The following is a 23,378-nucleotide window of genomic DNA, read 5'->3' on the forward strand; positions in this document are numbered from 1 at the left end:
TAGATTGGATATTAGGACAAATTTCTTCACCGAAAGGGCGTCAAGCATTGGAACAGGCTTCCCAGGGAAGTGGTTGAGTGACCATCCCTGGAGGTATTTTAAAGACGTCTAGATATGGCAACAAGGGACATCATTGTTTAGTGGTAGACTTTGTAGTGTTAGGTTTACGGTTGAACTCGATGATCTTTAAGGTCTTTTCCAACCTAAATGATTCTATGATTCTAAGTAGGCAGCTGACAGCAAGAGTTCTGGAAAAGCACGTGTGTATTTTTGGAAATGACATTCTAGGCATATGTACACGAGATTGGTGGATGTAAAGTCTGAGAGAGATGCTGGCGCTCACTCACATACGCAGGCATTAGTTAGAGTAACTGAACTGGTTAGATTACTCTGAACACTTTTGGCCTTCTAGCCCCTGCTTGGAAGTTCTTTGAAGTCAGAGCAGCTTTAGTTTAACGCCAGGAAAGGAGAGAAGCAAACAAGCTACAGTTAGTAAGTAGTCTAACAGTGAGTGGAAGTACCTCCCCTAGCACTGACAGAACATGTATGTTAGGAGAAGGTCTGTGTACTCTCAAACCACATTTAAATATCATAGGAATCACATGGTCAGTACCGTAAACTTTATCATGGCTACTTACAGAAAGCATTGCTGTAGTTAGAAAAAATAGAGGTAGGATTTGGAAATTTACAGTAGTTGAGGAAAAGTGGAGTAAAACCATGCATTTTTTAGCAGCAAGTTTAAAGTGATTTTCTGTTTATTGTATGGTCTCTACAACCTTTCTAGATGGCTCTGTTTCCTTCCCACGTGCAACAATTCAGCTCACAGCTATAAATAAAGTTTTCTTAAATGTAATATAATTGCATTAGGAATTTTTCAGTGTTTCGTATGTTAAACCCAAACAAATTGCCAAGTATCTGAACTCTGCTAGCCTTGAGTGAAACCTAAAAAACCTCTTTGGGACTTGGGGAAGGTAGCTGGAAAATATATTGAAGTCTGCAGCCTAGATCATTGTTATTGAATTTTATTTTTTTTCCCCCTAGCACAAATTGAGATCCACACGATGTTGCTTCCAGTTGAAAGACATGTAAGATCACGAATATATCTTATAGTTCCTGAGATGGACATGTACAAAGGAGGAGAGGAAGTCTCTCAGAGAAGCCAGGGAGGTGTCATTACTTCTCCCGGCCTCACACTTCATTATCAAAGCTTCTCATTACTCGTCGGCTCTGCAGACTCACTTTTCTGCTGGGTCTGAAAAGCAAGGAATGGAGCTGTGAATGTAAAACAGAGTCTAAGCAGAAACTTCAGGCCTGTGCTGGGATACATAAAGAAAAGTAGACTGACATTTTGTGTTACAGTTGGTTGCTTTCCTGGGGTCATATATTGGGAGTCAAACTTACATGTGTTTTAAAATGTAAATTAAATGAGTCTAAATCAGGAGTAACAGGAGGCAAAAAGCAAAATTAGGCTTCAAATTTTTATTATAATAGCACTTAGAATTGTCACACCAAACCATGATCAGCATATCAGACAAAGAATTTAAAAAGATAGTGCCTCTAGTCAACAACTGGCAGACTTGACGTCCATCTGTCCTAGATATAAAACTATGTACAATTACTATGCTCTGCATCTCCTAGTATTCCAAACATTGCCAAGTGGACTGACAGCACTAACAGGATGCACACCATGGGAATGATAACCTTTGACATTTTTTTCTTTTAACAAGCCCAACTTAGGCCTTCAGCAAAACTCTGCAAATGACTGGGGAGCAGGGAGGAAGGGGAGAGGTAGAAATCTTCCCCTTATGGCTCATAACCTAAAAGCCTGCCACTGCATGTGAAATGTAGATTTCTATTTTGCAGTATTAAGAAACAAGAAACAGGATCAATGAATTTAAAAAGTGAATGATAAACTGATGCAATTCTCCAAAGCAGAATGCTTTAGAGACAATGAAGACTGCATTTTGGAATAAAAGTCTGCAAAATGCATTTGTATCACCTCTTTATATACTAATTATCAAAGCAGTACACTTGTGAGAATATCCTAGACAAACATCTAGCCATATTTGTATACATCCATGGCAATGGTGAACATCTTGTGCACGGGGTAGTTCTGTCTTTTTTAAAAAACCAAGCATTTGCCTTTGAGAACACCAAAGTTCTTCATGGCTGTTGCCTTGCTATAGTGCATCTCAGTAATTGCAAAACTGGCCATTGTTTTGTTATCAGTGTATCTGCTTTAGTGGAACTAGGATTCAAGCCAGTTAGGAAGCAGATCACACCATCTACTATACAGTATTTTAAGCACTTGGAGCATCCTGTCAGGATGTAGAACATCTAGTAATAATAGGGAACGGTAAGGGCCTAGGTAGGACAATTCAGCTCAGTTAGATGCCTGGATTTGTTTATAACTGTATCACTTTTTCCCTCCAGAAAAATCAACTTTTAAGTCAGGGGATGCAGAAATTCATCCGCAAGGTCTGTTACCAGCATTACTGGTTCAGCTGTCTGCAAAGACTTGGCTTATTGTTTAACGTCCTTTTGCTTCACGTTACCGATCATAATCTACTACATAGCTCTATGGGAACAGTGTGAAATCCACTTAGTTAATTAATAATTTCTTTGCTTTGAGATGAGGTTGGTATAGTTTTAGTTCTAAAACCCACCATCATTATTATTAAATAATTGTGAAACATTTTGTTATGACTTTCTGCATATTTGTGTATATCCTTCCTCTGCCGAAATCTGCTGCAGCCCTGTGCTTACTCAGGAGTTAGTTTGGGTGTAAATATCCCTCTGGAGCACTGACACTTCTGAACAGACACGGCCGCTGTGTGAGACAGAACAAGAAGGATGTTCTGCACCACGTGTCTGATACACCTGACAGCACAAAAATGCTATCTTTGGGTCTCCCGCTAACGATCTGTCAGCATTTCCACTTACAGTGCCTTTGACTCATCCGTCATCATCTGTTCTGAGATGAAGCCTAGCATAGAATCTCTCACCAAAAGGTGTTTTTATTGTTTGGTAGGGTGAAATGACATCTGGCTGCTTTTGAGTTATCAGGGAATCCTAACTGTACCTCTGAGGGCAAACTTGCTCCTAATAGAGGAAATGAGTACATTTTCTTAAAAGGTGTTCACAAAATGGCTTTTTTGTTTAGAAAAAACCTTTCAAGCAGCCACGTTTCTCAATGGATGTTTGTGCTTTTTTTGAAAAAGAAATCCAATATAAAAAGACTATCACTAGTTAAAAAAAACATAACTTCTATTACTGGAGATGCTTCTTAGCCAACTTTATTTCGGCAAACTTTTTTCTCCCTTCTAAATGTACATAATCCTCAGATTTATTCTATTCACATATGCTGGCTCATTTCAAGCGATATAAATGAATGTCTTCAGTAGAGTCTTTATGATTTACAGCCAAATGCTGCTGCAGAGAAGCAGCAGCTTGTCTGTCTTAGCAATCACCAGGCAGCACTGGTCAGGTTTTCTGTTTCTGTCACAACTCTGCTCCTTCAGAGGCAGAGAAGTAAAACAGTCTTCTGGTCACTCTGCTGAGGTTTTCAGCAAGGCTCACTGGTATTTTCTGTGACACCGGGGGAAGTGTCCCCATACGCAGGGCATAGTAGACACCATGTGTTCTGAGGACTGCACTAACCTGGTTTACTCATACCTAAACAAGCTCTGAGGAGTGAATTTGGAACTGACCCAGGCCTTGCTGAGGCAAGGGAGAGCTTGCCATGGCTGTGCTGGGTGCACATGGGTGCTTGCTGCTGACCGTGGGCTGTGGGGTGGCTGAATCCCAAGACGAATGACCTCTGCCCAAAGGCTGCTAACACTCGTGAGCAGGCAGAGTATTTGGGTGGTACTTGCCGTCACTACTAGTAGAGTCTGACTCTTAGGCCCCAGAAGTGTATTTAGCTCTTAGTCCTTTTTGTCAACCAATGTCAATGCTTAATAACCGTATGTGCTGTAAATTGCTGAAGTGGATAAATACTGCCAGGATGTGAATGCAAATGTGATCTTGGATTTAATTCCTTAATGTTTTCAGATGGTGTGGTTTAGGGCTGTTTTTAAGTGGCTGCAAAGTTTCGCAGCAGGTGATGCAGCGTCAGCGTTGCATACAGAAACTATTCATAAAGGCACACTGGCTACTGGCGGTTTAGCTTCTACTAGCTGTCCTGCTAGTGTTCCTGGGCAATCTATATTTTATTTTATCAGTGAATAGGAGCTTTTTGTCAGACAGAAAAAAATGTAAAATCCAGAGGGCTGATCTTTTTTGTCAAATCTATTATCAGGTAAATACACAGTTAGGGTGGATTGAAGAAATTATTAGTGAAGAAATTATTTGCACTAATATAAAAATTAGAAACTGACATAAACGCAACTGGAAGCTCAAGAAAAGCAATTTTTTAAGTATTCTGTTAGCACCCTTCTGACTACAAAAGTAGTCAGAGGGCTGGAGCACCTCTCCTGTGAAGACGGGCTGAGAGAGTTGGGGTTGTTCAGCCTGGAGAAGAGGAGGCTCCAGGGAGACCATACTGCGACCTTTCAGTCTATAAAGGGGGCTTATAACGAAGATGGAGAGAGACTTTTTACCAAGGCCTGTAGTGACAAGACAAGGGTCAATAGTTTTAAATGGAAAAGGAGTAGATTTAGATTGGATATAACAATTTTTTTATGATGAGGGCAGTGAGACACAGGAACTGGACCCAGAGAAGTTGTGGAGGCCCCATGCCTGGAAGTGTTCAAGGTCAGGTTGGACGCAGCTTTGAGCAACCTGACCTAATAAGATGTCCCTGCCCATGGCAGGGAGGTTGGAGTAGGTGAGATTTAAAGGTCCTTTCCAACCCAAACCATCCTGTGTTTCTATGATTCTGTGGTATAGAGGCCCTTCATTTTATCATTGTGCATCTTTGTAGCCGCCACTTTTAAGACAAATCTATTGGGCAACTTTCTGTCCTTCAGATTCTTTTCTGGTGTGATGATAAGAGTAAGAACTCAGTCTTCTACCATCTCTGCTAAGCCTTTGAAAATACCTGGATTTAAGGGAATTCTACGGGGAGGGAGAATTGAGTTTGCTGCTTGCTTTGTCTTTAGGTGCAAAAATTGAGGGGTTGTTCTGTGTAAAATATAAAAATACAAATAATATGCTTAATCTGAAAAGCATGAGGGAGTTGGTTTTACAAGCAAGAATAAAACAGAATGCACGTTTGTGTTATTGGCTTGTAAAGCAGCTACGTGTTTCAGAAATCACATCCAGTTATCACAGATTATGGTCATAGTTTGACACGAAATGGGAACATGGCTGAAACAAGATGAATTCTCATTCAAGATCAATGTTCTCTTAGTTAGGACATGACAAAACAAAATTAAACTACTTCAGTCTGTGTGTCATCGTAACATTTCTCCTTTTTTGTCCCTTAATGTTCTTTGACAATTGTCTTCCCTGGTTGAAGCATTTTGATATACTAAGCAAATGACAGAAACTTAAAGTAATACAGAATAAGAGCTTTATATTTGCAAATAAAATGTGAAATGTGAAAGAAATATTGGTGTAGGTTGGTTTGAAGTATTTATAGGATGAGAGTAACTTGAGAGTCTCACATCTGCTAGTCTTGCTAAGCGACATTTAAGAAAACCACAGTATGAGGGGCATTTTAGATTCCTATTTTGTTGGTCTTATTTTGGATGAGACTGGATCAAGATCCTAAAGTAGCACAAATGAACAAGTCATAATAATTTATATATCAAACATCTGAATCTAGTTAGGAAAGCTGCATATTCCTCATTTGACAAACTGAAGTTATTACCATTTCTCTCCTTCTGGTGTAGTATTTGATGTGTGTATACAAAATATTTATATTTCCAATGCTGCTTTCACAGTATAGAAAATTAAAGGCCAAAAATACAGTAGGGAGAAAATATTCTGCAATGGTTTTTGTCAGATGAGTGAAATAGGAAGGGAGGCTTAGCATCTAAGCTACTGATGAGACGTTTTGATGACAGGCAATGAAACTGCAGCCTAACAAATCAAGTTTAGCTGCAATGAGGCACTGGAAAGGCTGTGTTTTCCTTGTCTGGGCCCAGTTTTCATGGAGTTTGCAAGATTCTGTGTTATGATTTATCAACACCAGTCATTCATATTTCTCGTAGTTAAGTCAAGTGGGATATACAAGTTGCCTTTAGATTTGGTGGTAGCTCTACATATTCTTTGTATATAAATGAGAAAGTTATTGAATTTTCAATAGCAGTTTCAGACGAAAACAAAGGGATTATGAAAAAGCTGGGGAGGTCTATCCAGCAGCTGAGGAGGCCTTGATTTCATGGTGCGCTAATAGAGGAATTGCTCCAGGGATAAATAAATGGACTTTAGCCCCGAGAAATGTTATTTTCTTTAATGATAAGAAGAGTAAAGAGATCAGCTAAAACTCAATATTTACTTTGTGTTGCAGGAGACAAGTTTTCTCTGAAACTTGTCCCGCATCTGTAAAGCTCTGTGTATGTCTGTGATTTTGGACAAATAGGAATGGATCAGTTTGCACTGCTGCATGAGTAGAGAGAGGATTCAAGGACAGTTCTGCCCATGGACATGTTGATCACAGGATCACAGTTTTCAGCCCTTCAGCTCAACAGAAGCAACAGTCTGTCTCTTAATCACCTTACATTGCACCAACTTCACATTCCCATTCTGTCTCTGAAAGGCAAATTTCTTCTTACAAAAGAGCCCTATACCCCCTCTGACATGCTCAATGAATCCTAGCAACAACCAAGCCCAGTAGCAGCTCACAGCAGTGATAATTTAGACCACATAAGCAGGTATGTGCAAGGTCCTGGGGCATTTTGCACTTGCAGTCAGTTTATCTCACTCTGTGATCATCAGTACCTTTCAATATCGCTTTTCTGTCTGGGTTAGCAGAAGTGAGCTCAGTACCATTCACATAAAAATCAGTGGCAGTTCCAGATGTTTCCCAGAAGACATTTACGGCCCCGTGTGGACCATTAAAGTAATTTTTAACCTCTGGGAGAGGCACGCTGGCATAGAGTTCACAGCACTACTAGCGTATACACAGATGAAGGTGCACAATTTGAAGGCAGTAGGAAACAAAATCTGCTTTATTCTCTAAGACACAGGGGATCAACTACTTTTGTTAACTCTGTGATTCTTTCCTAAATTGCTGTTATTTAGTCTTTGAAAATTATGGGCCTCTGCTGGTACCTGCAGCTGCTAACCAACCCACTAGATCAAGGGCTTTGAAGTGCAAAGGTTGCAGACAGCCAAATGTCAGCTGCCTGGAAGCTTCCCCCGTGGAAGGATTTAGGAGCACCCCTGACTGTCAGGAAGTTTTTATTTCAATGGGAAGGCCTTTCAAGGAAAAAATGTACTTCTGTTTCAGCTGTGGAAAAAAAGAAAAAAAAACCAGCAGGTGCAGAACTTCTCACTCCCATCTCTCCTCTCATGCAAGAGAGTTTAAGCATGCAATCATGGACAATTAACAGCAACATAACCTTGGGTGGTAATTTTTTCTCCTGGATGAAAAATTAACACAATTCTGTCTTCCAAGTAATTTTGAGGAAGGTGAGATAGAAAGTTCACTCTGTAGATTTTATTTGTATTTTTAATGTGAATATGAAGGCAAAAAAATTCTAGGGTGAGGTGGTTTTAAAGCCACTTAAGTTTCCATCAGAAGGTCACTGCCTGGTGGTGGCAATGTTACGTGCTCCTCTGCCCTTATTTCTGGATGAGAAAACGTGAGTTGAGGAGAAATTTGGCTCTTGTTTGAGCTCAGTAGTTGGGTTGAACACACAGCGTCTTACAACTGGACATCCTGAGTGCTAACCCAATGCAAGTTGCTACCTGTTGGGAATGAAAAATACATTTTCCATGGGTTAGCTCAAAAGATTTTTCCATTCATGAAAATTTAATCCCTCACCATTTAAATGTAGTACTATGCAGAGTAACTGTGTACAGTTACAGACCATGTGAGTTAATGCTTTTTCCTCACACTGTTCTTCAGAGCAGACAGAATGAATACTGATTAAAACTTTAAATATCAGAGCAATGTGTGCAATGTAAGAACAGACAAGTAACTCCACAGATAAATACTGTCTCATCAGCAGGTGCAGTTTTTGCAAGATGACATCTATGACCAAGGAGATTTCCATTACAAGAACCATCTTTACAGTTCAGCTTTTCCATCTAAGCTTTCTTTGCCCTTTTTCTGGCTGCCTCTACCCACATGTGTAAATAGGACATCTCTTTTCTTGTTCATTTGTTCGTGGTATACATTAAAGAGAATTCAGAAGGCTGAAGTAGGGCTGAATTTAATTATTTTCATATATTTTATTGTTGTGTTTCATTTTTGAAAGCGGTACCTGCCTGATTTGGCAGAAGAGCTGTGTTTAGTTCTCTCCAAATGAACATTTCCATGCTATGTGCACTTCAGTTTGAGGGAAGGGAAGGAGATAGGAAGAAAACCAGTTCATGACACAAAGTCATTATACCTTTCAGTATTTTCCATTGAGGAACCCTCTTCAGTTGGCAGTTTCAGACAGTATTAGATACTGCCATATTTGGAAGATGGGATCCTTAAGCACTGATTATTTTTATGCTTTGAACTGTTATTTGTTTGACAAGGTTGGGGTTTTTGGATGGAGTCCTTTGAATTTTGGTTTGGCAATGAATAGAGGCTGCTTTCACAAACCCTCTGCAAAGTGTAGTTGGAAAGACTTACACCATGCCTTGTCGCATTACTGATTAAAATAGCACTTCAGTTTTTCTGAGGGTTTTCTGGTAGCACTGTCTATGGTAGCAAGTAAACCTAATTTATTAATATTTGTGATCTGAAGTCCTCACTCTGGAAGCTTTTTTCTCTCACCTTCCTGTGTCAGAACTTTACCAAGAGCACCAATTTATCACAATAAAACAACATGGCTAGCAGCCCTTCCTAATTCATCAAAAGCCATTTGCAAACTTCTGTTTTGATTGGAACAGCAAGCAAAAATGCACAGCTGATTCAGTAAGCCAAACTTTTAGCCTTTGGGAACTGCTTGAACTCTGAAATAGTTATATCAAGTTAAGTACTCTTAAAATTAGAAAAAAGTGAAAGATACAGAACTGACAAAAGTCTGTTGGAAATACTTCACCTTGTCTGGTTTGAAAGTTCAATTTTTTTTGTATCCTAAGAAAGATGATGCTTTAAGGCCTTCTGCTTCTTTGAGTAGAAGGCATTCAGGCATTGAAGTTAAATTACTAGGCACTGAGTTTCTTGCAAGGGAACCATTATTGGCTCTCCACGGCATGAAAAGCAGATAGAGGTGAGGATGTAACATCCAGAAATGACTGCAAACTGAGTGCCAACCTCCAGGCATAGATGCTTAGTACCACTATGTGTGCAATGCATGCAGTAGGTAATATCAGAGGTTGACAGCAATGTTAACAGCTCTCTCCAGCACTAACTTCATCTGCAGATCTCTCCTTCATCTGCAGATCTACAAAGGAGGTAGAGGAAGGAGCCTTCTGACACAGACTTTGTGTGAGAACCAGATTATCTTTAGGGCCCTGGACTTCAAATACCATCACTTTTCACCCTCATCATGCAGACGGCTTTAGGGAGGTGTTGGATCTAGCTGGTTGGCTGGCCAGTGGCAACCATACTGCTTACGCTCACGGAATTTAAGAGTGTACAGCAGTTACAAAAGACAGTCTGTCTCTTCCTTCTTAAATTTATTATCTCGGTTACCTTCAATGCTTACGTACATGCATTTGGTATTTGAGTAACAGAAATAAGCCTCCTCTGGTTCTTTACACCTTTTAACATTATGTTGACATAAGAGGACTGGGATGAATTAAGGACACATGGACAAAGGGCAGTGAGAGGCAACTGTACACCCTGGTGTTCTGCAGTTCTGGTCCATACTCCTTGTGGGAAGGCAGTGTTACTCATGATGGTCATTTGATGCTTCTTTAATAAAGCAGTGGATAGATTCTGTGAACAAATTAGATATAGTCTTTATTGTTTCTTGCAAGGAGATTTTTGAGCTTTGCATGAAAGCAAGGAAGAAGTAGAAAAGAAGCAACTCTTGTTAGGATGTGACTCTCTGGAATTGGTCTATGATGAAAAACAAGGGGTTTTTTCTATAATTGCAACAATTCTATTTGTACCTTGCAGTGAGCCACCTGTATGGATTCGGATTGATGGATGCCGAAGCAATGGTGATAGAAGCAGAAAAGTGGACAACGGTGCCTCCACAGCATGTGTGTGTGGAGAACACGGATCGGCAAATCAAGTAATACCCGCTGCCAAAACTCTTGCTGGCATAAACTTATGGAAAGAAATTGGGTATAATTTACCCCTCCCTTGCATTGTGTATAATGTGTCATTTTGAAAGCTACACTGAGGATCTCTGTTACCTTCACAAATGTCAGGTCATTTGCCTGTAAACGTTGTTCCTTGTAGGGCTTGGAAAGAGGCCCTAGTTTAAAGAACACCCCAGAAGTTGAAGGTGTAAAACAAGCCAGGCTGGATAATGATTGATTCTGCTATCGATGAAAGAAGGTTTGATTGAGTGCACTGCAGTCGCCTTTGTAAGATGAGTACCGACTTATCAGTCCAGGATCTAACAAGCAAATACTCTTTTCATTAAAATACTGCATGATATCGTCTCTCTCAATCTCAGGAGAGTCTCTAGCTCAGAGGCGAAGACTAAACTGCTTCCCACTTGCTAGGACAGGGTCTCTATAGAACCATGCTTAAGAGCAAAATTCTGTACATGCACGCTGTGGATAAAGAGACAGCATCAGTCTTAAGGCATACCTCCAAAACATTAAGATTATTGTTTGATAAATATGCTTGGCAGACTTGATCCATAACTGGTATAGCCTGCAAGGATGCCGTGCCAGTTTAAACCAGCTGAGTCAGATGCTGTTTGGTACAGTTAACATGTAATACTTGCTATTACGTAAGCAAGGACTATGGCTATGCCAAGCATTTCCTGGGGCTTAACAACCAGCTGTGATCCCATGACAATCCCAACAATTCTCAGCTGGCCACTAATCCACAAAAATGTTCTGTCCCAAAGGCTTATTCCTATTACAGGTTTTTCACTGCCCTCTTTTAGCACGTGGACATGCCTAACAGAAAGCCAGGTAGATGCCATTAGCTGCAGTAAAATAGTTTCTGTGTGGTGATAGTTTCGGGTAGGAATTAAGTGTTAAAACTACCAGTTACAGGGTGCTGACTTCTCAGAAACAATTGTCCAACACTGTCATTCACTACTAAGCAAAAAAGATGTGGTTGCCTTATTTTACAGAACAAGGAAGAAATGCTCATGTTGTTTTATATGCTTATATTATAGAACAATACGACCTGACAGCGTTGTACGTTCCATTTACAAAGCCACTGGCTGTTCAGATAATCCTAACCACCATGTGATCTACTTGGAGCATGTTGTTGTGCGCATCACTATTACTCACCCTCGACGTGGAGACTTGGCAATTTACCTAACCTCTCCTTCTGGAACTAGGTCACAGCTGTTGGCCAACAGGTATAGTATGACAATACAACTTCACACTCCAGTCAGCACGCAGAGCCTGCACTGAGACTGCAGCGTCAGCAAAGAACAGTCAAGTCGTACAGCGAACAGTAGGTTCGCTGGAAGACACAGGCTAATTACTTTTCTGAGAGAGATGGGGAGATTGAAGTGCAAATGAGCTCACAGATGGCAATCTCTGTCTTTATCAATAGAAGAGTAGGCTGTAAAGCTGTTGAAGGACATCATCTCCAAAACATAGATTAGCCAATTTCGACAGTCTTGTGTGGCTCACCAATTATTAGATGGCTGGAAAATGTGAAGAAAATAGTAACAGGCTCAGTGTTACAGAAGGAAGTTGAATAGAAGTGTGTTTCTACATACTGTTGGCACTTATTTTTCATTTTTCTCCTTTCTTAAACTATGTTCACTAATAATAAAAATCAGACAGAATAGTAGTTCTCTACTACTATTTTCTTTAGGCTTTGTGAATATTGTTATGACTCCTGATGTTATCAGTTTCCATATCCTTTTTTTCCCCTTGCGTATTGAAGTAGTATGCTCAACCCATGAAAGGCTTGTAGTAGGACAACACTGAGAAGTTGCACTAGTACTTTGAAATTAATGGGTACATTTCTAAATTACCTATTAAAATTCTTAAATTTAATTTAAAAATTAAATTAGGCCAACCATTTTGTTCATTCCACAGTTCTGTAATGGAAACTTGCTTTTGAATGTCCGGCCACTCTAACAACAATGACTAAGAAAGATCAGTCCTTCTTCTCATCCTGTCTTCTATGTTATGTTCTTGGAGAAACTGTGACACTGCATCAAATTGTCTGTTTTTCTCCAAGTTGGACACAAACAAGTATCCCTTTATCCAGTGCAACATTTCCAACATTAGTGCAATTTCAGTCCCTGGAGATGAGGTGCATCACGTGTATTTGTCCTCAGCAAATTGGAAGACTTCCCAGGGATATTTCTGTTTCTCTGGTCTACTAGCAGAAATTTTCTTGGAAGAAAACATGGGCAGTCCTTCCCAGATAAATCTTGCTAAATCAGTGATTAACAGCACTAAGAAACCCCAGGAACTTTCTCAAACTCTACCCCATTTTCAAATGTGCAAATAAGTTACAGTTAAAATAATGCTTCTATACTTCTCTAACTGTCTAGAAATTCTTTTTGCTGATGGGACCATAGTGTGATAACGAAAATTTTTTCCTTGGTGACTAGCAGATTTAGCTGACTGCCGTTCTGCTGGACACAGAGCATGGCTCCCACACAGAAGCTGATGTTAGCTGATGTTTTATATCTCAGAAACAGTAAAAGCTGCAATGTGTCAAAGCTGTTGTGAGAACTCCTCTGCCACCACACTCAAGTCTTCACAAAACCTTATATCCCTGGTCCTACTCTTCAGGGCTTCTAATGAATTGGGAGTGGCCTGCTTTCCAGACTGCCTCATCATCCACATTCCCCCAGCCAGATTTGCTTATATAGTGACTATCTATCCCGGGAGACTTGTGTGTCTTCCTGTCCCTCAGTGGTAGAAGGACTCATCTTTCGTCTTGTTTTGGAGACTGGTGGACATCAAATGGACTTGGTTCTGATTGAAGTGTGAACCCACAATTTCACTAGATATTAGGTTAATTTAAAAGAAAAGGTGTACTGAAAATACTCTCCAGACTTCTTCAATACTCTTCATTAATTCATCAAATGGAGAGAAAGTTGTCCTGGAATTTTGCGGCCCTCTAGAATATCTCCTGTATTTCATTATACGTGTTGTCAGTGCCTTGCTGATAAAGCACATGGGCACACACATCTATGTATCTCCTTGCTACACCGAACAAAGAACTTGTCGTGTGCTAACCACTGCAGAGCAGACATCTGCCCGCTAAGCACTTATGAAACAAGCTTTTGTTTTTCTGTTTGAAGAAATCCTTCTTTAGTTTTCTATTCCATTTTCATGCAGCAGTTCTTCCATGCTTCAAAATGAAAGAAATTAAAAGTCCTCCAACTAGGTATCCAAACAAAACAATCTTGTGTAAACCCAGTGGTCTTAACACAGCTAACTTTTGGCTGTAGGCTTTCATGTCTTGCAGCTGACTCACAGCAAGTGGGAGATAAAGACATTCCAGTATTCACAGTTCACCTCTGGTGATGACTGGTATGTGGACTAGGTACAAAGTTTAATTCATTCAGTCTCTTTGTAAGCCCTGCTCCTCAGAAAGTAATTATTTTCTATACCTGTGGTAGAAAGAGAGAACACAAATATGTGTATTAAAATAAGGTGATGTTCAGCTGTTTCTTATCCTATACTATCAGAAGGCTAACCAGAAAACAAAGAAACCTGAAAGGCCTTTTAATGTTTTGTCACTTTCCAAAAAACAAATTATTCACAGGACAGCGAATACTCACAGGCACACAAGAAATTAACTTCCCATGCAGTCTTCAGAGGTACACTGACATGTCAGTCACATTTGGCTGAAACAACCATCTCTGGGCTACTGACAGTAAGAAATAAACATATTTTGCAAACTCTAGGTCTGAAATACCTAGAGTCTTCACAAGCTCTTTCTTAGGGTAAAGCGATGGATATGGGCACAGTACTTTTCAAGTGTTTCAAGGCTTGTATTTCAAGGCATGTTTTATTTGGTCTTGCTGGAAGAAGTCTTACAGCGTAGTGGTCTGGCAATTAGTAGTATACTGAGTGTTGCTGTATATGTTTTAGCATCATGTTATAAAACTTGGAGTAGGAGTGTTGGTATTCATTAATATGAGAATTTAGTTATGAGGTATTTGATTTTTAAAGTATTATTGACAAGGCCATCAGAATAAATGTATTCAAGTACAAGTAGCATGCAGGGATGCATTGGCAGCAAGTGGTCTGGGTTTTGTTTCTATAGGCAAAGGTCCCAGAGGCTGTTGTACATTGCTACTACCTGACTGAGATGCTTTTCTCAGACATGCAAGACCTTCTAATGCACACGTACATGATTAATAGCAGCAATACCAGCTGTTTTTACTGAACCCAGGGAAAACCTCATTGCTTTACCATTACTCATCTGGGTTTAATTTGAAACAGTTTGCTGGTAAAACGTCTTAAAGTGCAAAAGGTATATTTTATACATGTGCACTTCTTCTCCACCAATTCTGGAAGAAGAGTCATTGTGTAGTTTCTGGTGCATTGACGAGTAGGTCCCTCAAGGCAATATCTGGCCTTTTTTCTGCATATTTTATCCCTAATGTTGGCATACCCTAAAATGACTTCAGTAAGAAAACTTGTTAGTCAGAGACGATGTGGATTCCTTTGCAGGCATTTGGTGGATTACACTGTCACTGGCTTGAGCCTCATGTGCATTCTTCAAAAACTGCATTACAGGGAACATCTGCTTTGTTGTTTGGAAAGTACTAAACATGATTACATTGGATGTACTGCAGCAGAGGAAAATACAGGCTTGGAAAGTGCTGTCTGGTGTGAGGATGAGGCTACAGTTAAGTCCAAAGGGGAACAGTATCCCCTTTTTAAAAACAATTGGCCATTGGATTTGGCAGGATGGGTTTCTGAGTGTTTTAGGGATGTACCAAGGTCAGTTCTAACAAACACTCAGTAGAGGGGGGCTATGGAGGAGAAGCTAAATGCAGAGATAGAAGAATCAAACTTTGGGCTCATTTGTCTCCCACTGAAGTCATGGCTTGTTTAATTCTTGCCCTTTAAATTTAAAGCAGCTGCTGCCATTCGAACTGCGTAACTGAAATTTTTTAGCCACATGGTGGCAAGTTTCCAGGCCACTAGCTTCCTATGCTTATATGGCACTGACATTAATAATACCTCTGTTCAGTAACAAAGGGAAGTATTTTCATGACCATCTTTTTCCTATCATGAAACCTTAGATAATCAGTAAATTTTAATAATACCCTCCTCTGCAGGAAACTCTTAGATCAAACACAAGGTATTCTCATCTAATCTTACTTGCTAGTTTGCTTCATAAAAAGTCTTAGTGATCAGAAGTAGAGGAAACCTTTTCTTTATAGGAGCACATTTTGATTTCTGGGCCAGTCCATCTTACATCTTTATTGCAGTTTACACGTTATACTCTAATAACAAAAACAACATTTTATGTATCCAACTATGATGAAAGGATAAGTCCAACCTTCACGCTGAGCCTCACTATTACAATAACTGAAAAAGACTCTGTGGTGGTAATATTAAGTCCAAGATGAGCAAACAATAATCCTCTGCTTGTACTATGTCTACATAGTAGTTCTCAGAAAACTATTTGTCACAACTCATACTTGCTATTTTTTATTTCATTCAGGTTATCTCTATCCCTTTTTTTTTTTTTTTTTTTTTTTTTTTGCAGGGGCTGGTGTGAGTAGGCATCCTTCTACCATTTTCCCAGCCATTCTTTGAACTGCAATTGCAATGTCAAAACCTCTAAAAAAAATTTTTTTTGAGTCTCTGACAGTATTAGCAGTAGATATGGTGTGAAGCTCTGGGGATATTACAGACACAACATCAATTTTAATAAAAAATAAACCTTTTTTATCAAAGAGGCAGGGGGGAGGGGGGAAACTGTTGATTTGCTCAGCTCTGCAGAAAAGACTAACAGGGTTTATGTGCAAAAGAGTAAATGAATGCGTGTAAGTGACACTATCCTCTATGTAACTCTAAAACTGATCCTGGAACTTGCTCAAAGAAAAATGTGGAAGAAGAATGAAGTGCAATATATCTGAGATTTAGAGTGACACGTGCCTTTCTTTGATGATTGAGACTAGTAAAAAATTAATCAAGGATCTGCAGAGTAGGCTTGTGTTGCCTTTTAGAATTCAAAACCTCAAGTTCAGTATTAGTGGAAAATTAGAACCCATCATTAAGAGTTTGACTTAATTTTCCATAGTCAAAGTCGGAGTGAAGACAAGTGGCTAAGGACATATTTAGGATCCAGCTAAATCTCTCAGTTTCTGAGTCTTACGTAGAACCAAATAGAAAAGAGAGGAGCTGTTTAAAAATGGCTGAGGAAGAATGCCTAGCATTTCTACTTCCCGCACATAGGTTTGCCACAACTACTGTAGTGAGAATGAATTAATCTTCTCCTAGCCTTACTAAAACAAGCCTCACCTCAGTCTTACCGTAATACTGCAATAAACTGGATTGTGTGATGGACAGTCAGTGTCCCCTACTGCCGCTACCCTAATAAGATGTCTCTTTTCAAAGCTAGGATAGGGTAGGAAAAGTCTGTATATATGGTACCGTGTTCATTCATGCTTTTGCATTAGGATTTCTGCCTATTTAGAGTGAGGTTTCTGAAAGTTTACTGCAAATCACATAGGAAAGCACATGCAGCTTTTAAGAAGACAGCTCTAAGTATCAGCTACAGCTGGCTGACCAGTGTGGTGTGTGGAGCTCAGCAGCCTGACTTGTCTACAAGTCATGATGGAGCATTTAATGCATATATTTGTAGTCCCTGGGCAAGATCTCCATATTTAAAGAAGGTGGTTGCTTTACTGTCCACTACGTCGGGCTGGCAGGCACTCTTCCCTATTGTTCATGCTACTTTTCTCCAATGAACTTTATCATGACAGCTCAGAGATCTCTATTGCTTCATAAAATTAACAGTAATAACCAAATGTAAAATGGAATTATTTTTTTTTAAAGAAAGATATATATGCATACTTTTTAAATACATCTTCTTTAGATCCACGTCCAGAAGCTTTAAGTGATCTTATCTGACACATGTAGGTGAGAAAGTTTCTGAAGTGCCTCTATGCTCACTGACCATTTCTTTTTTTCCTGAATACTTCAGTGCAAGTGGGCAGTAGGGTTTGGCTGCAGCTTTGGTTAAGTCAGTTTGGCCTGTCTGCAGTTCCTCAGGGTCTACATCTCACAGGGAGCTGGTGGTTGAACCCTGTGGAGAAGAGCTGCTCTAAGAAGAATAGTTGACCAAACGATTTTCAGGTGTGCAGATCAGGAAGGCACTCTTTACTCTTTTCAAACTGTAAGCTCACTTTTCTCATATGAAACAAAAGGCCCTTTCTCACATAAAATTAAAAATTAAAACCAAACATTCTGTTGTGGTTATGTTAACAAATAGGTTATAAAGATTCAAAAGCTGTTACTCACTTTGGTACTTAAAAGCATGTTACATCCATGAGTACCGGTGTTGCAGATGTATAGGATCATGGTCATAAAAATTGTTAGATTATTCTATTAACTATTGACTATTACTATTTTAATCTATAATAACCTGTAATAGTCAACTAACAATTCATCAGACCGTATACTAAAAATTTACTAGTCCATGTGTGTCCTTGATATGAATTTGACTCAGTATCAGTCTGACAAATAACAAAATCAAATAACTGTCTGCACTGGCTCCATGCTCCTTCAAAGATCCTATTCCTTACATATTTCTTTCTGAATAAGGAAATTATTCAGAACATCTGAACATTTGATCATTTCATTCATTCTTTTAACACAACTGAAAGGGAAATCCATGTACTGCCTCACAGGTTCTTTGAATTGAGAGTTTAGTGCGTAAGCATAGCAACACAAAAACACTTGGACCATTGAGTATGTACAACATACAAATACAGACAGCCTTGGAGTCAGTATCTCTCTACTTTTTTTTTTTTTTAACTGTTCTTTTGATCTGTATATAGCTTTTTGACTCATTTGCAGAATCTTTTGTAGAAACACGGTTCATATGTTAAAAGACTCCAATTTAAACATTACTTTATAAAATTCAAATCTTTCACAAAGTATTCTTTCCAAAAACTAGTCAATTTTCTATGAAAGAGTATTACTGGATTTTCTCCATTTCCATGGATAGAGATATGAAAGCTTATAGCTTCAGCAATAGCATATTTTAGGTAAAGGTGTTTTTAAACACCTATGATAAAGTCGTAAGGGATTTTTGTCTCTTCCTCCCAAAATTGCGTAGAAGAATGATGCAATTTCAAAAAGAAAATCTGAAATCAATTTAAAATTCCAAAACATGACAAGTAAACACCCTTAAACAAAAAATACTATGGGAAATATTGGACTAATTACAGTAAAAATAAACAGCAACTTGTTTTTCTATATATGTGAATGGAAGCCCAGAGAATACAGAATTTACAATATAATTGCACAGTACTTGCATAATACTATATAATTTAGTTGCCACAATGGCAAAGAGGAATACTGCTGCCTTGATGGACTGACAAGGTGTTTAGAAAGTAATACATCAGTTATCAGCAAAACACGGTATGACGATTTGACTAACTGTTGGAAATAACCTACATAATGAATTAAATTGAACATACCCACATGCAAACACTGGGTAATAACAGCGCAATAATTTCTACCCTTCCAGTAAATGATGTGTGCCATGTGTTTGTAAGATTTGCTGTATTCAAACAACTGATTTAACAGTGACATGAAACAGGCCAATTCTGCTGGCAGAATATATATACACACACATATAGATGCACACAGACACAGGGAAAGAACTGCATCAAAAGAAAATCTCACCCAGTTATCAGTGAAAATGAAGTCTTATTCTAAATATGTATCTATATTTTAACTTAATGTTATCAGCACTAATAAAAAAGAGTCATATTATAGGCGTTCATTTAAAATAGAAAAGGGTTGCACGAATGAGAGCATGAAAATCAGCTATTCTATTCTATTCTATGGAAAAAGGTTTTTAAAGGAATTTTCTGGTGCAGGGATCATGTTTTATGAAAAATATTTAAGAATAGCTATTACCAGAGGAATTTTCACACATAAAGACCAAATTAAAATAGTGATAAATATATAATGTATATATATGCATATATATAAATAGATGTACGTACATATATATATGCACATGTATATATATATGTATGTATTTTTTAAAGCTGAGCTGTGCCATTTTATTGGAGGCCACAGTCTTGACTGGAGCGCACCTCCCATCAATAGCTTTGGGCTACCAGGTAACACGCTGTGAACACTGAATAAAAGTGCGAATTCTCTTGTGTGTTTCAAAAATCTCATTAAGAAATTCCAGTTTTAGGTAGCAAAACCTCTGGCCAGTCCTCCTTCCCCTATGGGATTAGCATCACATTGCAGCCTCTGAACTGGGCCCCCATCCCAGAAATTATCGTAGTCCAGGCCTAAGCTCCAACCTCCTCACCCAAGACCTAGCTAATTAAATTATGGTAATGTTGTGTGTTAGATTAAACGATCAGATGCCATTAGTCTCTCAGTTTTACCCAAACTCAATTCTATCAAGTGTTTGAAGAGAGCAATACCTTGGTCATTTGAGGATTGAGACCAATGTCTCAGCTTCATTTTATTTCCTCACAAGAAGTCACATATATTGAATTGCTAATATTGTCTCAGTCACTTAGTATTTTTATTGCTTTCAAGACCCTTCTAAATATTCCAATCCAAAGCCAAAAATAAATGTTACAGAAATTTTCCAACTTACAAGTTGTTTGTGTTTACATCATGCTGCTAAAGCAACAGATATGCTGTATTGTATGCAAGACACATGTGTCCCAAGACAGACGAATCCTATTACACAGTATTAGCATTTTTTTTTTTGCCATTCTCTTTCACAATATGACAAATGATGGCATGTAAAGAATCTGTTCCATCAAAACAATAAAAACCTTTTGAATGTACTTGAAATATGTGTGGGAAAACCATCATGAGCAACATTATGTAAAGGCACAGATGAATGAACTGGCTAATTAGTGTATCATTCAAGAGTTTGCAGACTTGGAGGCTTAGCTCCCCATATAAAATGATTCACTTAAAATAATGTCATTATTTATTTTAGGCTATTTGATCATTCCATGGAAGGATTCAAAAACTGGGAGTTTATGACTACTCACTGCTGGAGTGAAAAAGCAGCAGGTGATTGGATCTTGGAAATCTGTGACTCTCCATCTCAGCTGAGAAATTTCAAGACTCCAGGTATGGCTCTAATCTTTATTCAGGCTCAGTGAATTCAGAAGAATGCTTGCAGTTGCTAATACTGCCTTGACTGTTTTCCAACTTTTATTTACAGCTGGAACATCTCACCGGTTTTAGTGTGAAGGCAGAGCTGTGAAGGGCATTATTGTTAATTTCAGTTATCAGTGCACTCTTCATTTTTATGTTGCTATTATTTCCATTTAAGACACCTGGTTCTCTTATTCTGAACTTACTTCTGGTTTCCGTGGAAAACTTCATCTTCTCAGGGGTAAACTGCCCTCTTCCTTGCAGTCACATGTCTTGCCTCAAAGTATAAAAAGAGGCTTTGGCCATTTAGAGCTACATCATTCCTGACATGAATTCTTCAAGTAGACACAGACCCCAGTACCATCTGACAGGTTACCAAGAGTCAGGGCTTTAAACAACTCCAAAACTTTACTGGGCACTGTTTCCAAGCAAAAAGATACAAAACAGCATAAAACTGCAGGTGCCACATTTGAAAGAAGTTGTAATATCTCCATATGCAGCCTTCTGTTTTCTTGGATGTTGAGTATAGATTTATCGGACAGATCTTCAACATAAGTTGGAGCAGCCCAGAGTCACTTGGCTGTGTTCATATTGCCTGTGACTTTCATGGCTGATACAGGACCCATATTTACTTGGCCTATATCAGCTGTATAGGGACCAGGGGTTTATTTTCATGTTGTTTTTCTTAGCTTTGTATTTTTTTATCCTACCCATAAGAAAAAGTGGCGTTTATCTGTGTTTACACAACTAGAAAATCCCACAAGAGAAAGAAATTCACGGCTTGCTACCACTAGTAGGTTGCATCGTGCTTCTGTGTGTATGGGCAGAGTGCTCAGACCTGGCATTCATCCACTGACAAACTGTGCTCCTAGTAAGAATTGTTGAGCTACAGACATTCTTCTATTTTTAATTCCCACTGCACAGTTCAGTTTCATTCACATATTTCAGTATGAGCATTTTGAAAGAAATGGAGATAGAGAGAAGGACTTTCAAAGAGACTCACGGGTGTATATGCTTACTTCCATTTGCTGGTTATGAAAGATGAGTATATACTTGGCTTTGGACTTAGTCAAAATTTAAATCTTAAAACCCGTTTTGAAATAGATACATTATACGCAGACAAAAATACCACTGTTTATGCATGCTGACTGAATATAGTCCTTCCTTTGGAGCCCCACATCAAAGTAGGTGGAAAACCTTTAATAAAAATAATAAAAAATGAAATATCACTAAAACAAATAAGCTAGATTAAAACATGTTAGAGAGTTGAATACTACTGATGTATTGGAAATCATTTATCACTAAATCTAAATTAACGCTCTGATTGGATAGCATGTCAGAATGCAGTAGTATTACATTGGAAGTAACAAATCCAGTTGATTACTGCTTTCTGATAGATAAAAATTCATTATAAGAATTCTGCTATGAAATGTATTTAGGACCACAATGACATTAGCGATAGAATTACTTTATAATTCAGTGACATGAAAGATACATTCCATCTCAAGCAGCTATGTAAACTCACAAAGCAGTAAGAGTTTTCTAATTGATTTGCTAAAAATTAATTCTGAATTTTAAGACATAGATGGTAACTTGAAGTTATAAAAATATATCTTTGTGAACTTAACAATAGGGGATTTTTAAGTATGTTTATTCCTGAATTAGTAGGTTATTATAAGTCATTAAAACTATTCAAATGAGCCTCGCTAAGCGTAAATACCTTTATTGTTTCTACTACATGAAAAAGCACACATGAAGAAACTTCCACTTAAATGCAGACTGAAGGGCTTAAAAGCTTTGAGTTTAAAGCAAGAAGGGCTGGCCAGTGATAGGGCACAATCTAGAATAGTTGATTATTCTAGAAGAATGTTAATTGTTTCAATTCTACTTTGTCCAAGAACGGCCCATTAATGTTTCTGCCACCAGATATGGAGTTGGAGTACTTTGTCTTCCACTTAGTTGAAATTTGGTTTGTTAAATTATTCAGATTGGAATGAAGGCTACGTGCAGTTCACCTCTTCAAGGTAAATGTGCTTCGTCTTCCTCTTGGTTGAAATTTGGTTTGTTAAATTATTCAGATTGGAATGAAGGTTATGTGCAGTTCACCTCGCTAAGGTAAATGTGCCTTTCTGGGAGGCCAGCTGGTCCAATCACTCCTGCAGCTTTCAAACTCAGTAGGACTATTTCCACCATGACCTAGAGCAAGCCAGGGCACAAGAGGAATTCTGATGTGTGAACACAGAGTTGTCCAGTCTCCTTCCTATTCCAGGTGGTACATAGGCCAAACTCAACTGGGTTTACCCATTTTACTTTGGACAAAAAGGAACCCTTTCACTTCAAAATTATGACAAAATGAAAGTGCTGATTTTATGTTGCTCAGATATTTTTCTGTCTAAAAAATCTCACTCAACTGCTGTTGAAATTGATGGAAATGAATGAGAATTTTAGTTCCTTATTTCTGGTCTTCGTTAGGTGAGTTATTTTGTTTTTAATGCAGCAGATGGCCAGATAGCCAATCTCTCTGCTTTTTGAAAAAGTTGCTCTACCTGTCTGGTCATCTAATTGTATTCTCTTATTGCCTGTCTCAGTTGTCTGCATAACCTGAATTTCTTTTCAGGTTGCTAAACCAGCAGCCAAAAGTCAAAATTCTTACAACCTGTTACGTAATATGAGGCCAATAAGTCCCTGTTGAAGACCAAGATAATCACTGTGATTTTCAAAATTGCTGAGCAGCAAAAAACTTTTTATTAAAGTCTGTGGTAACTCTAGTGTGCCAGGGTCATTTAAATGTCAGCTATATACTAAAGCAGTTAACTTTAAGCACAGCATTTTGAAAATCTTGATTATCATCCTCTAGAGCTCTGAAGGAA

At 38.6% G+C, this 23,378-nt stretch overlaps 1 protein-coding gene across 2 annotated transcripts in view; it reads left to right on the forward strand.

The window, feature by feature from the left end:
* Positions 1 to 23,378, forward strand: part of PCSK5 (proprotein convertase subtilisin/kexin type 5) — a 253,931-nt gene that overhangs the window by 155,941 nt on the left and 74,612 nt on the right. For both annotated transcript variants that reach the window (XM_074569790.1, XM_074569788.1), the window contains exons 11-13: positions 10,175 to 10,292; positions 11,361 to 11,549; positions 20,345 to 20,481. In XM_074569790.1, the coding sequence (XP_074425891.1) occupies positions 10,175 to 10,292; positions 11,361 to 11,549; positions 20,345 to 20,481 (444 nt within the window). The remainder of the gene's footprint in view (positions 1 to 10,174; positions 10,293 to 11,360; positions 11,550 to 20,344; positions 20,482 to 23,378) is intronic.

This window comes from Larus michahellis, chromosome Z (assembly GCF_964199755.1).
Source record: "Larus michahellis chromosome Z, bLarMic1.1, whole genome shotgun sequence".
In the NCBI taxonomy this organism is placed as follows: Eukaryota; Metazoa; Chordata; class Aves; order Charadriiformes; family Laridae; genus Larus; species Larus michahellis.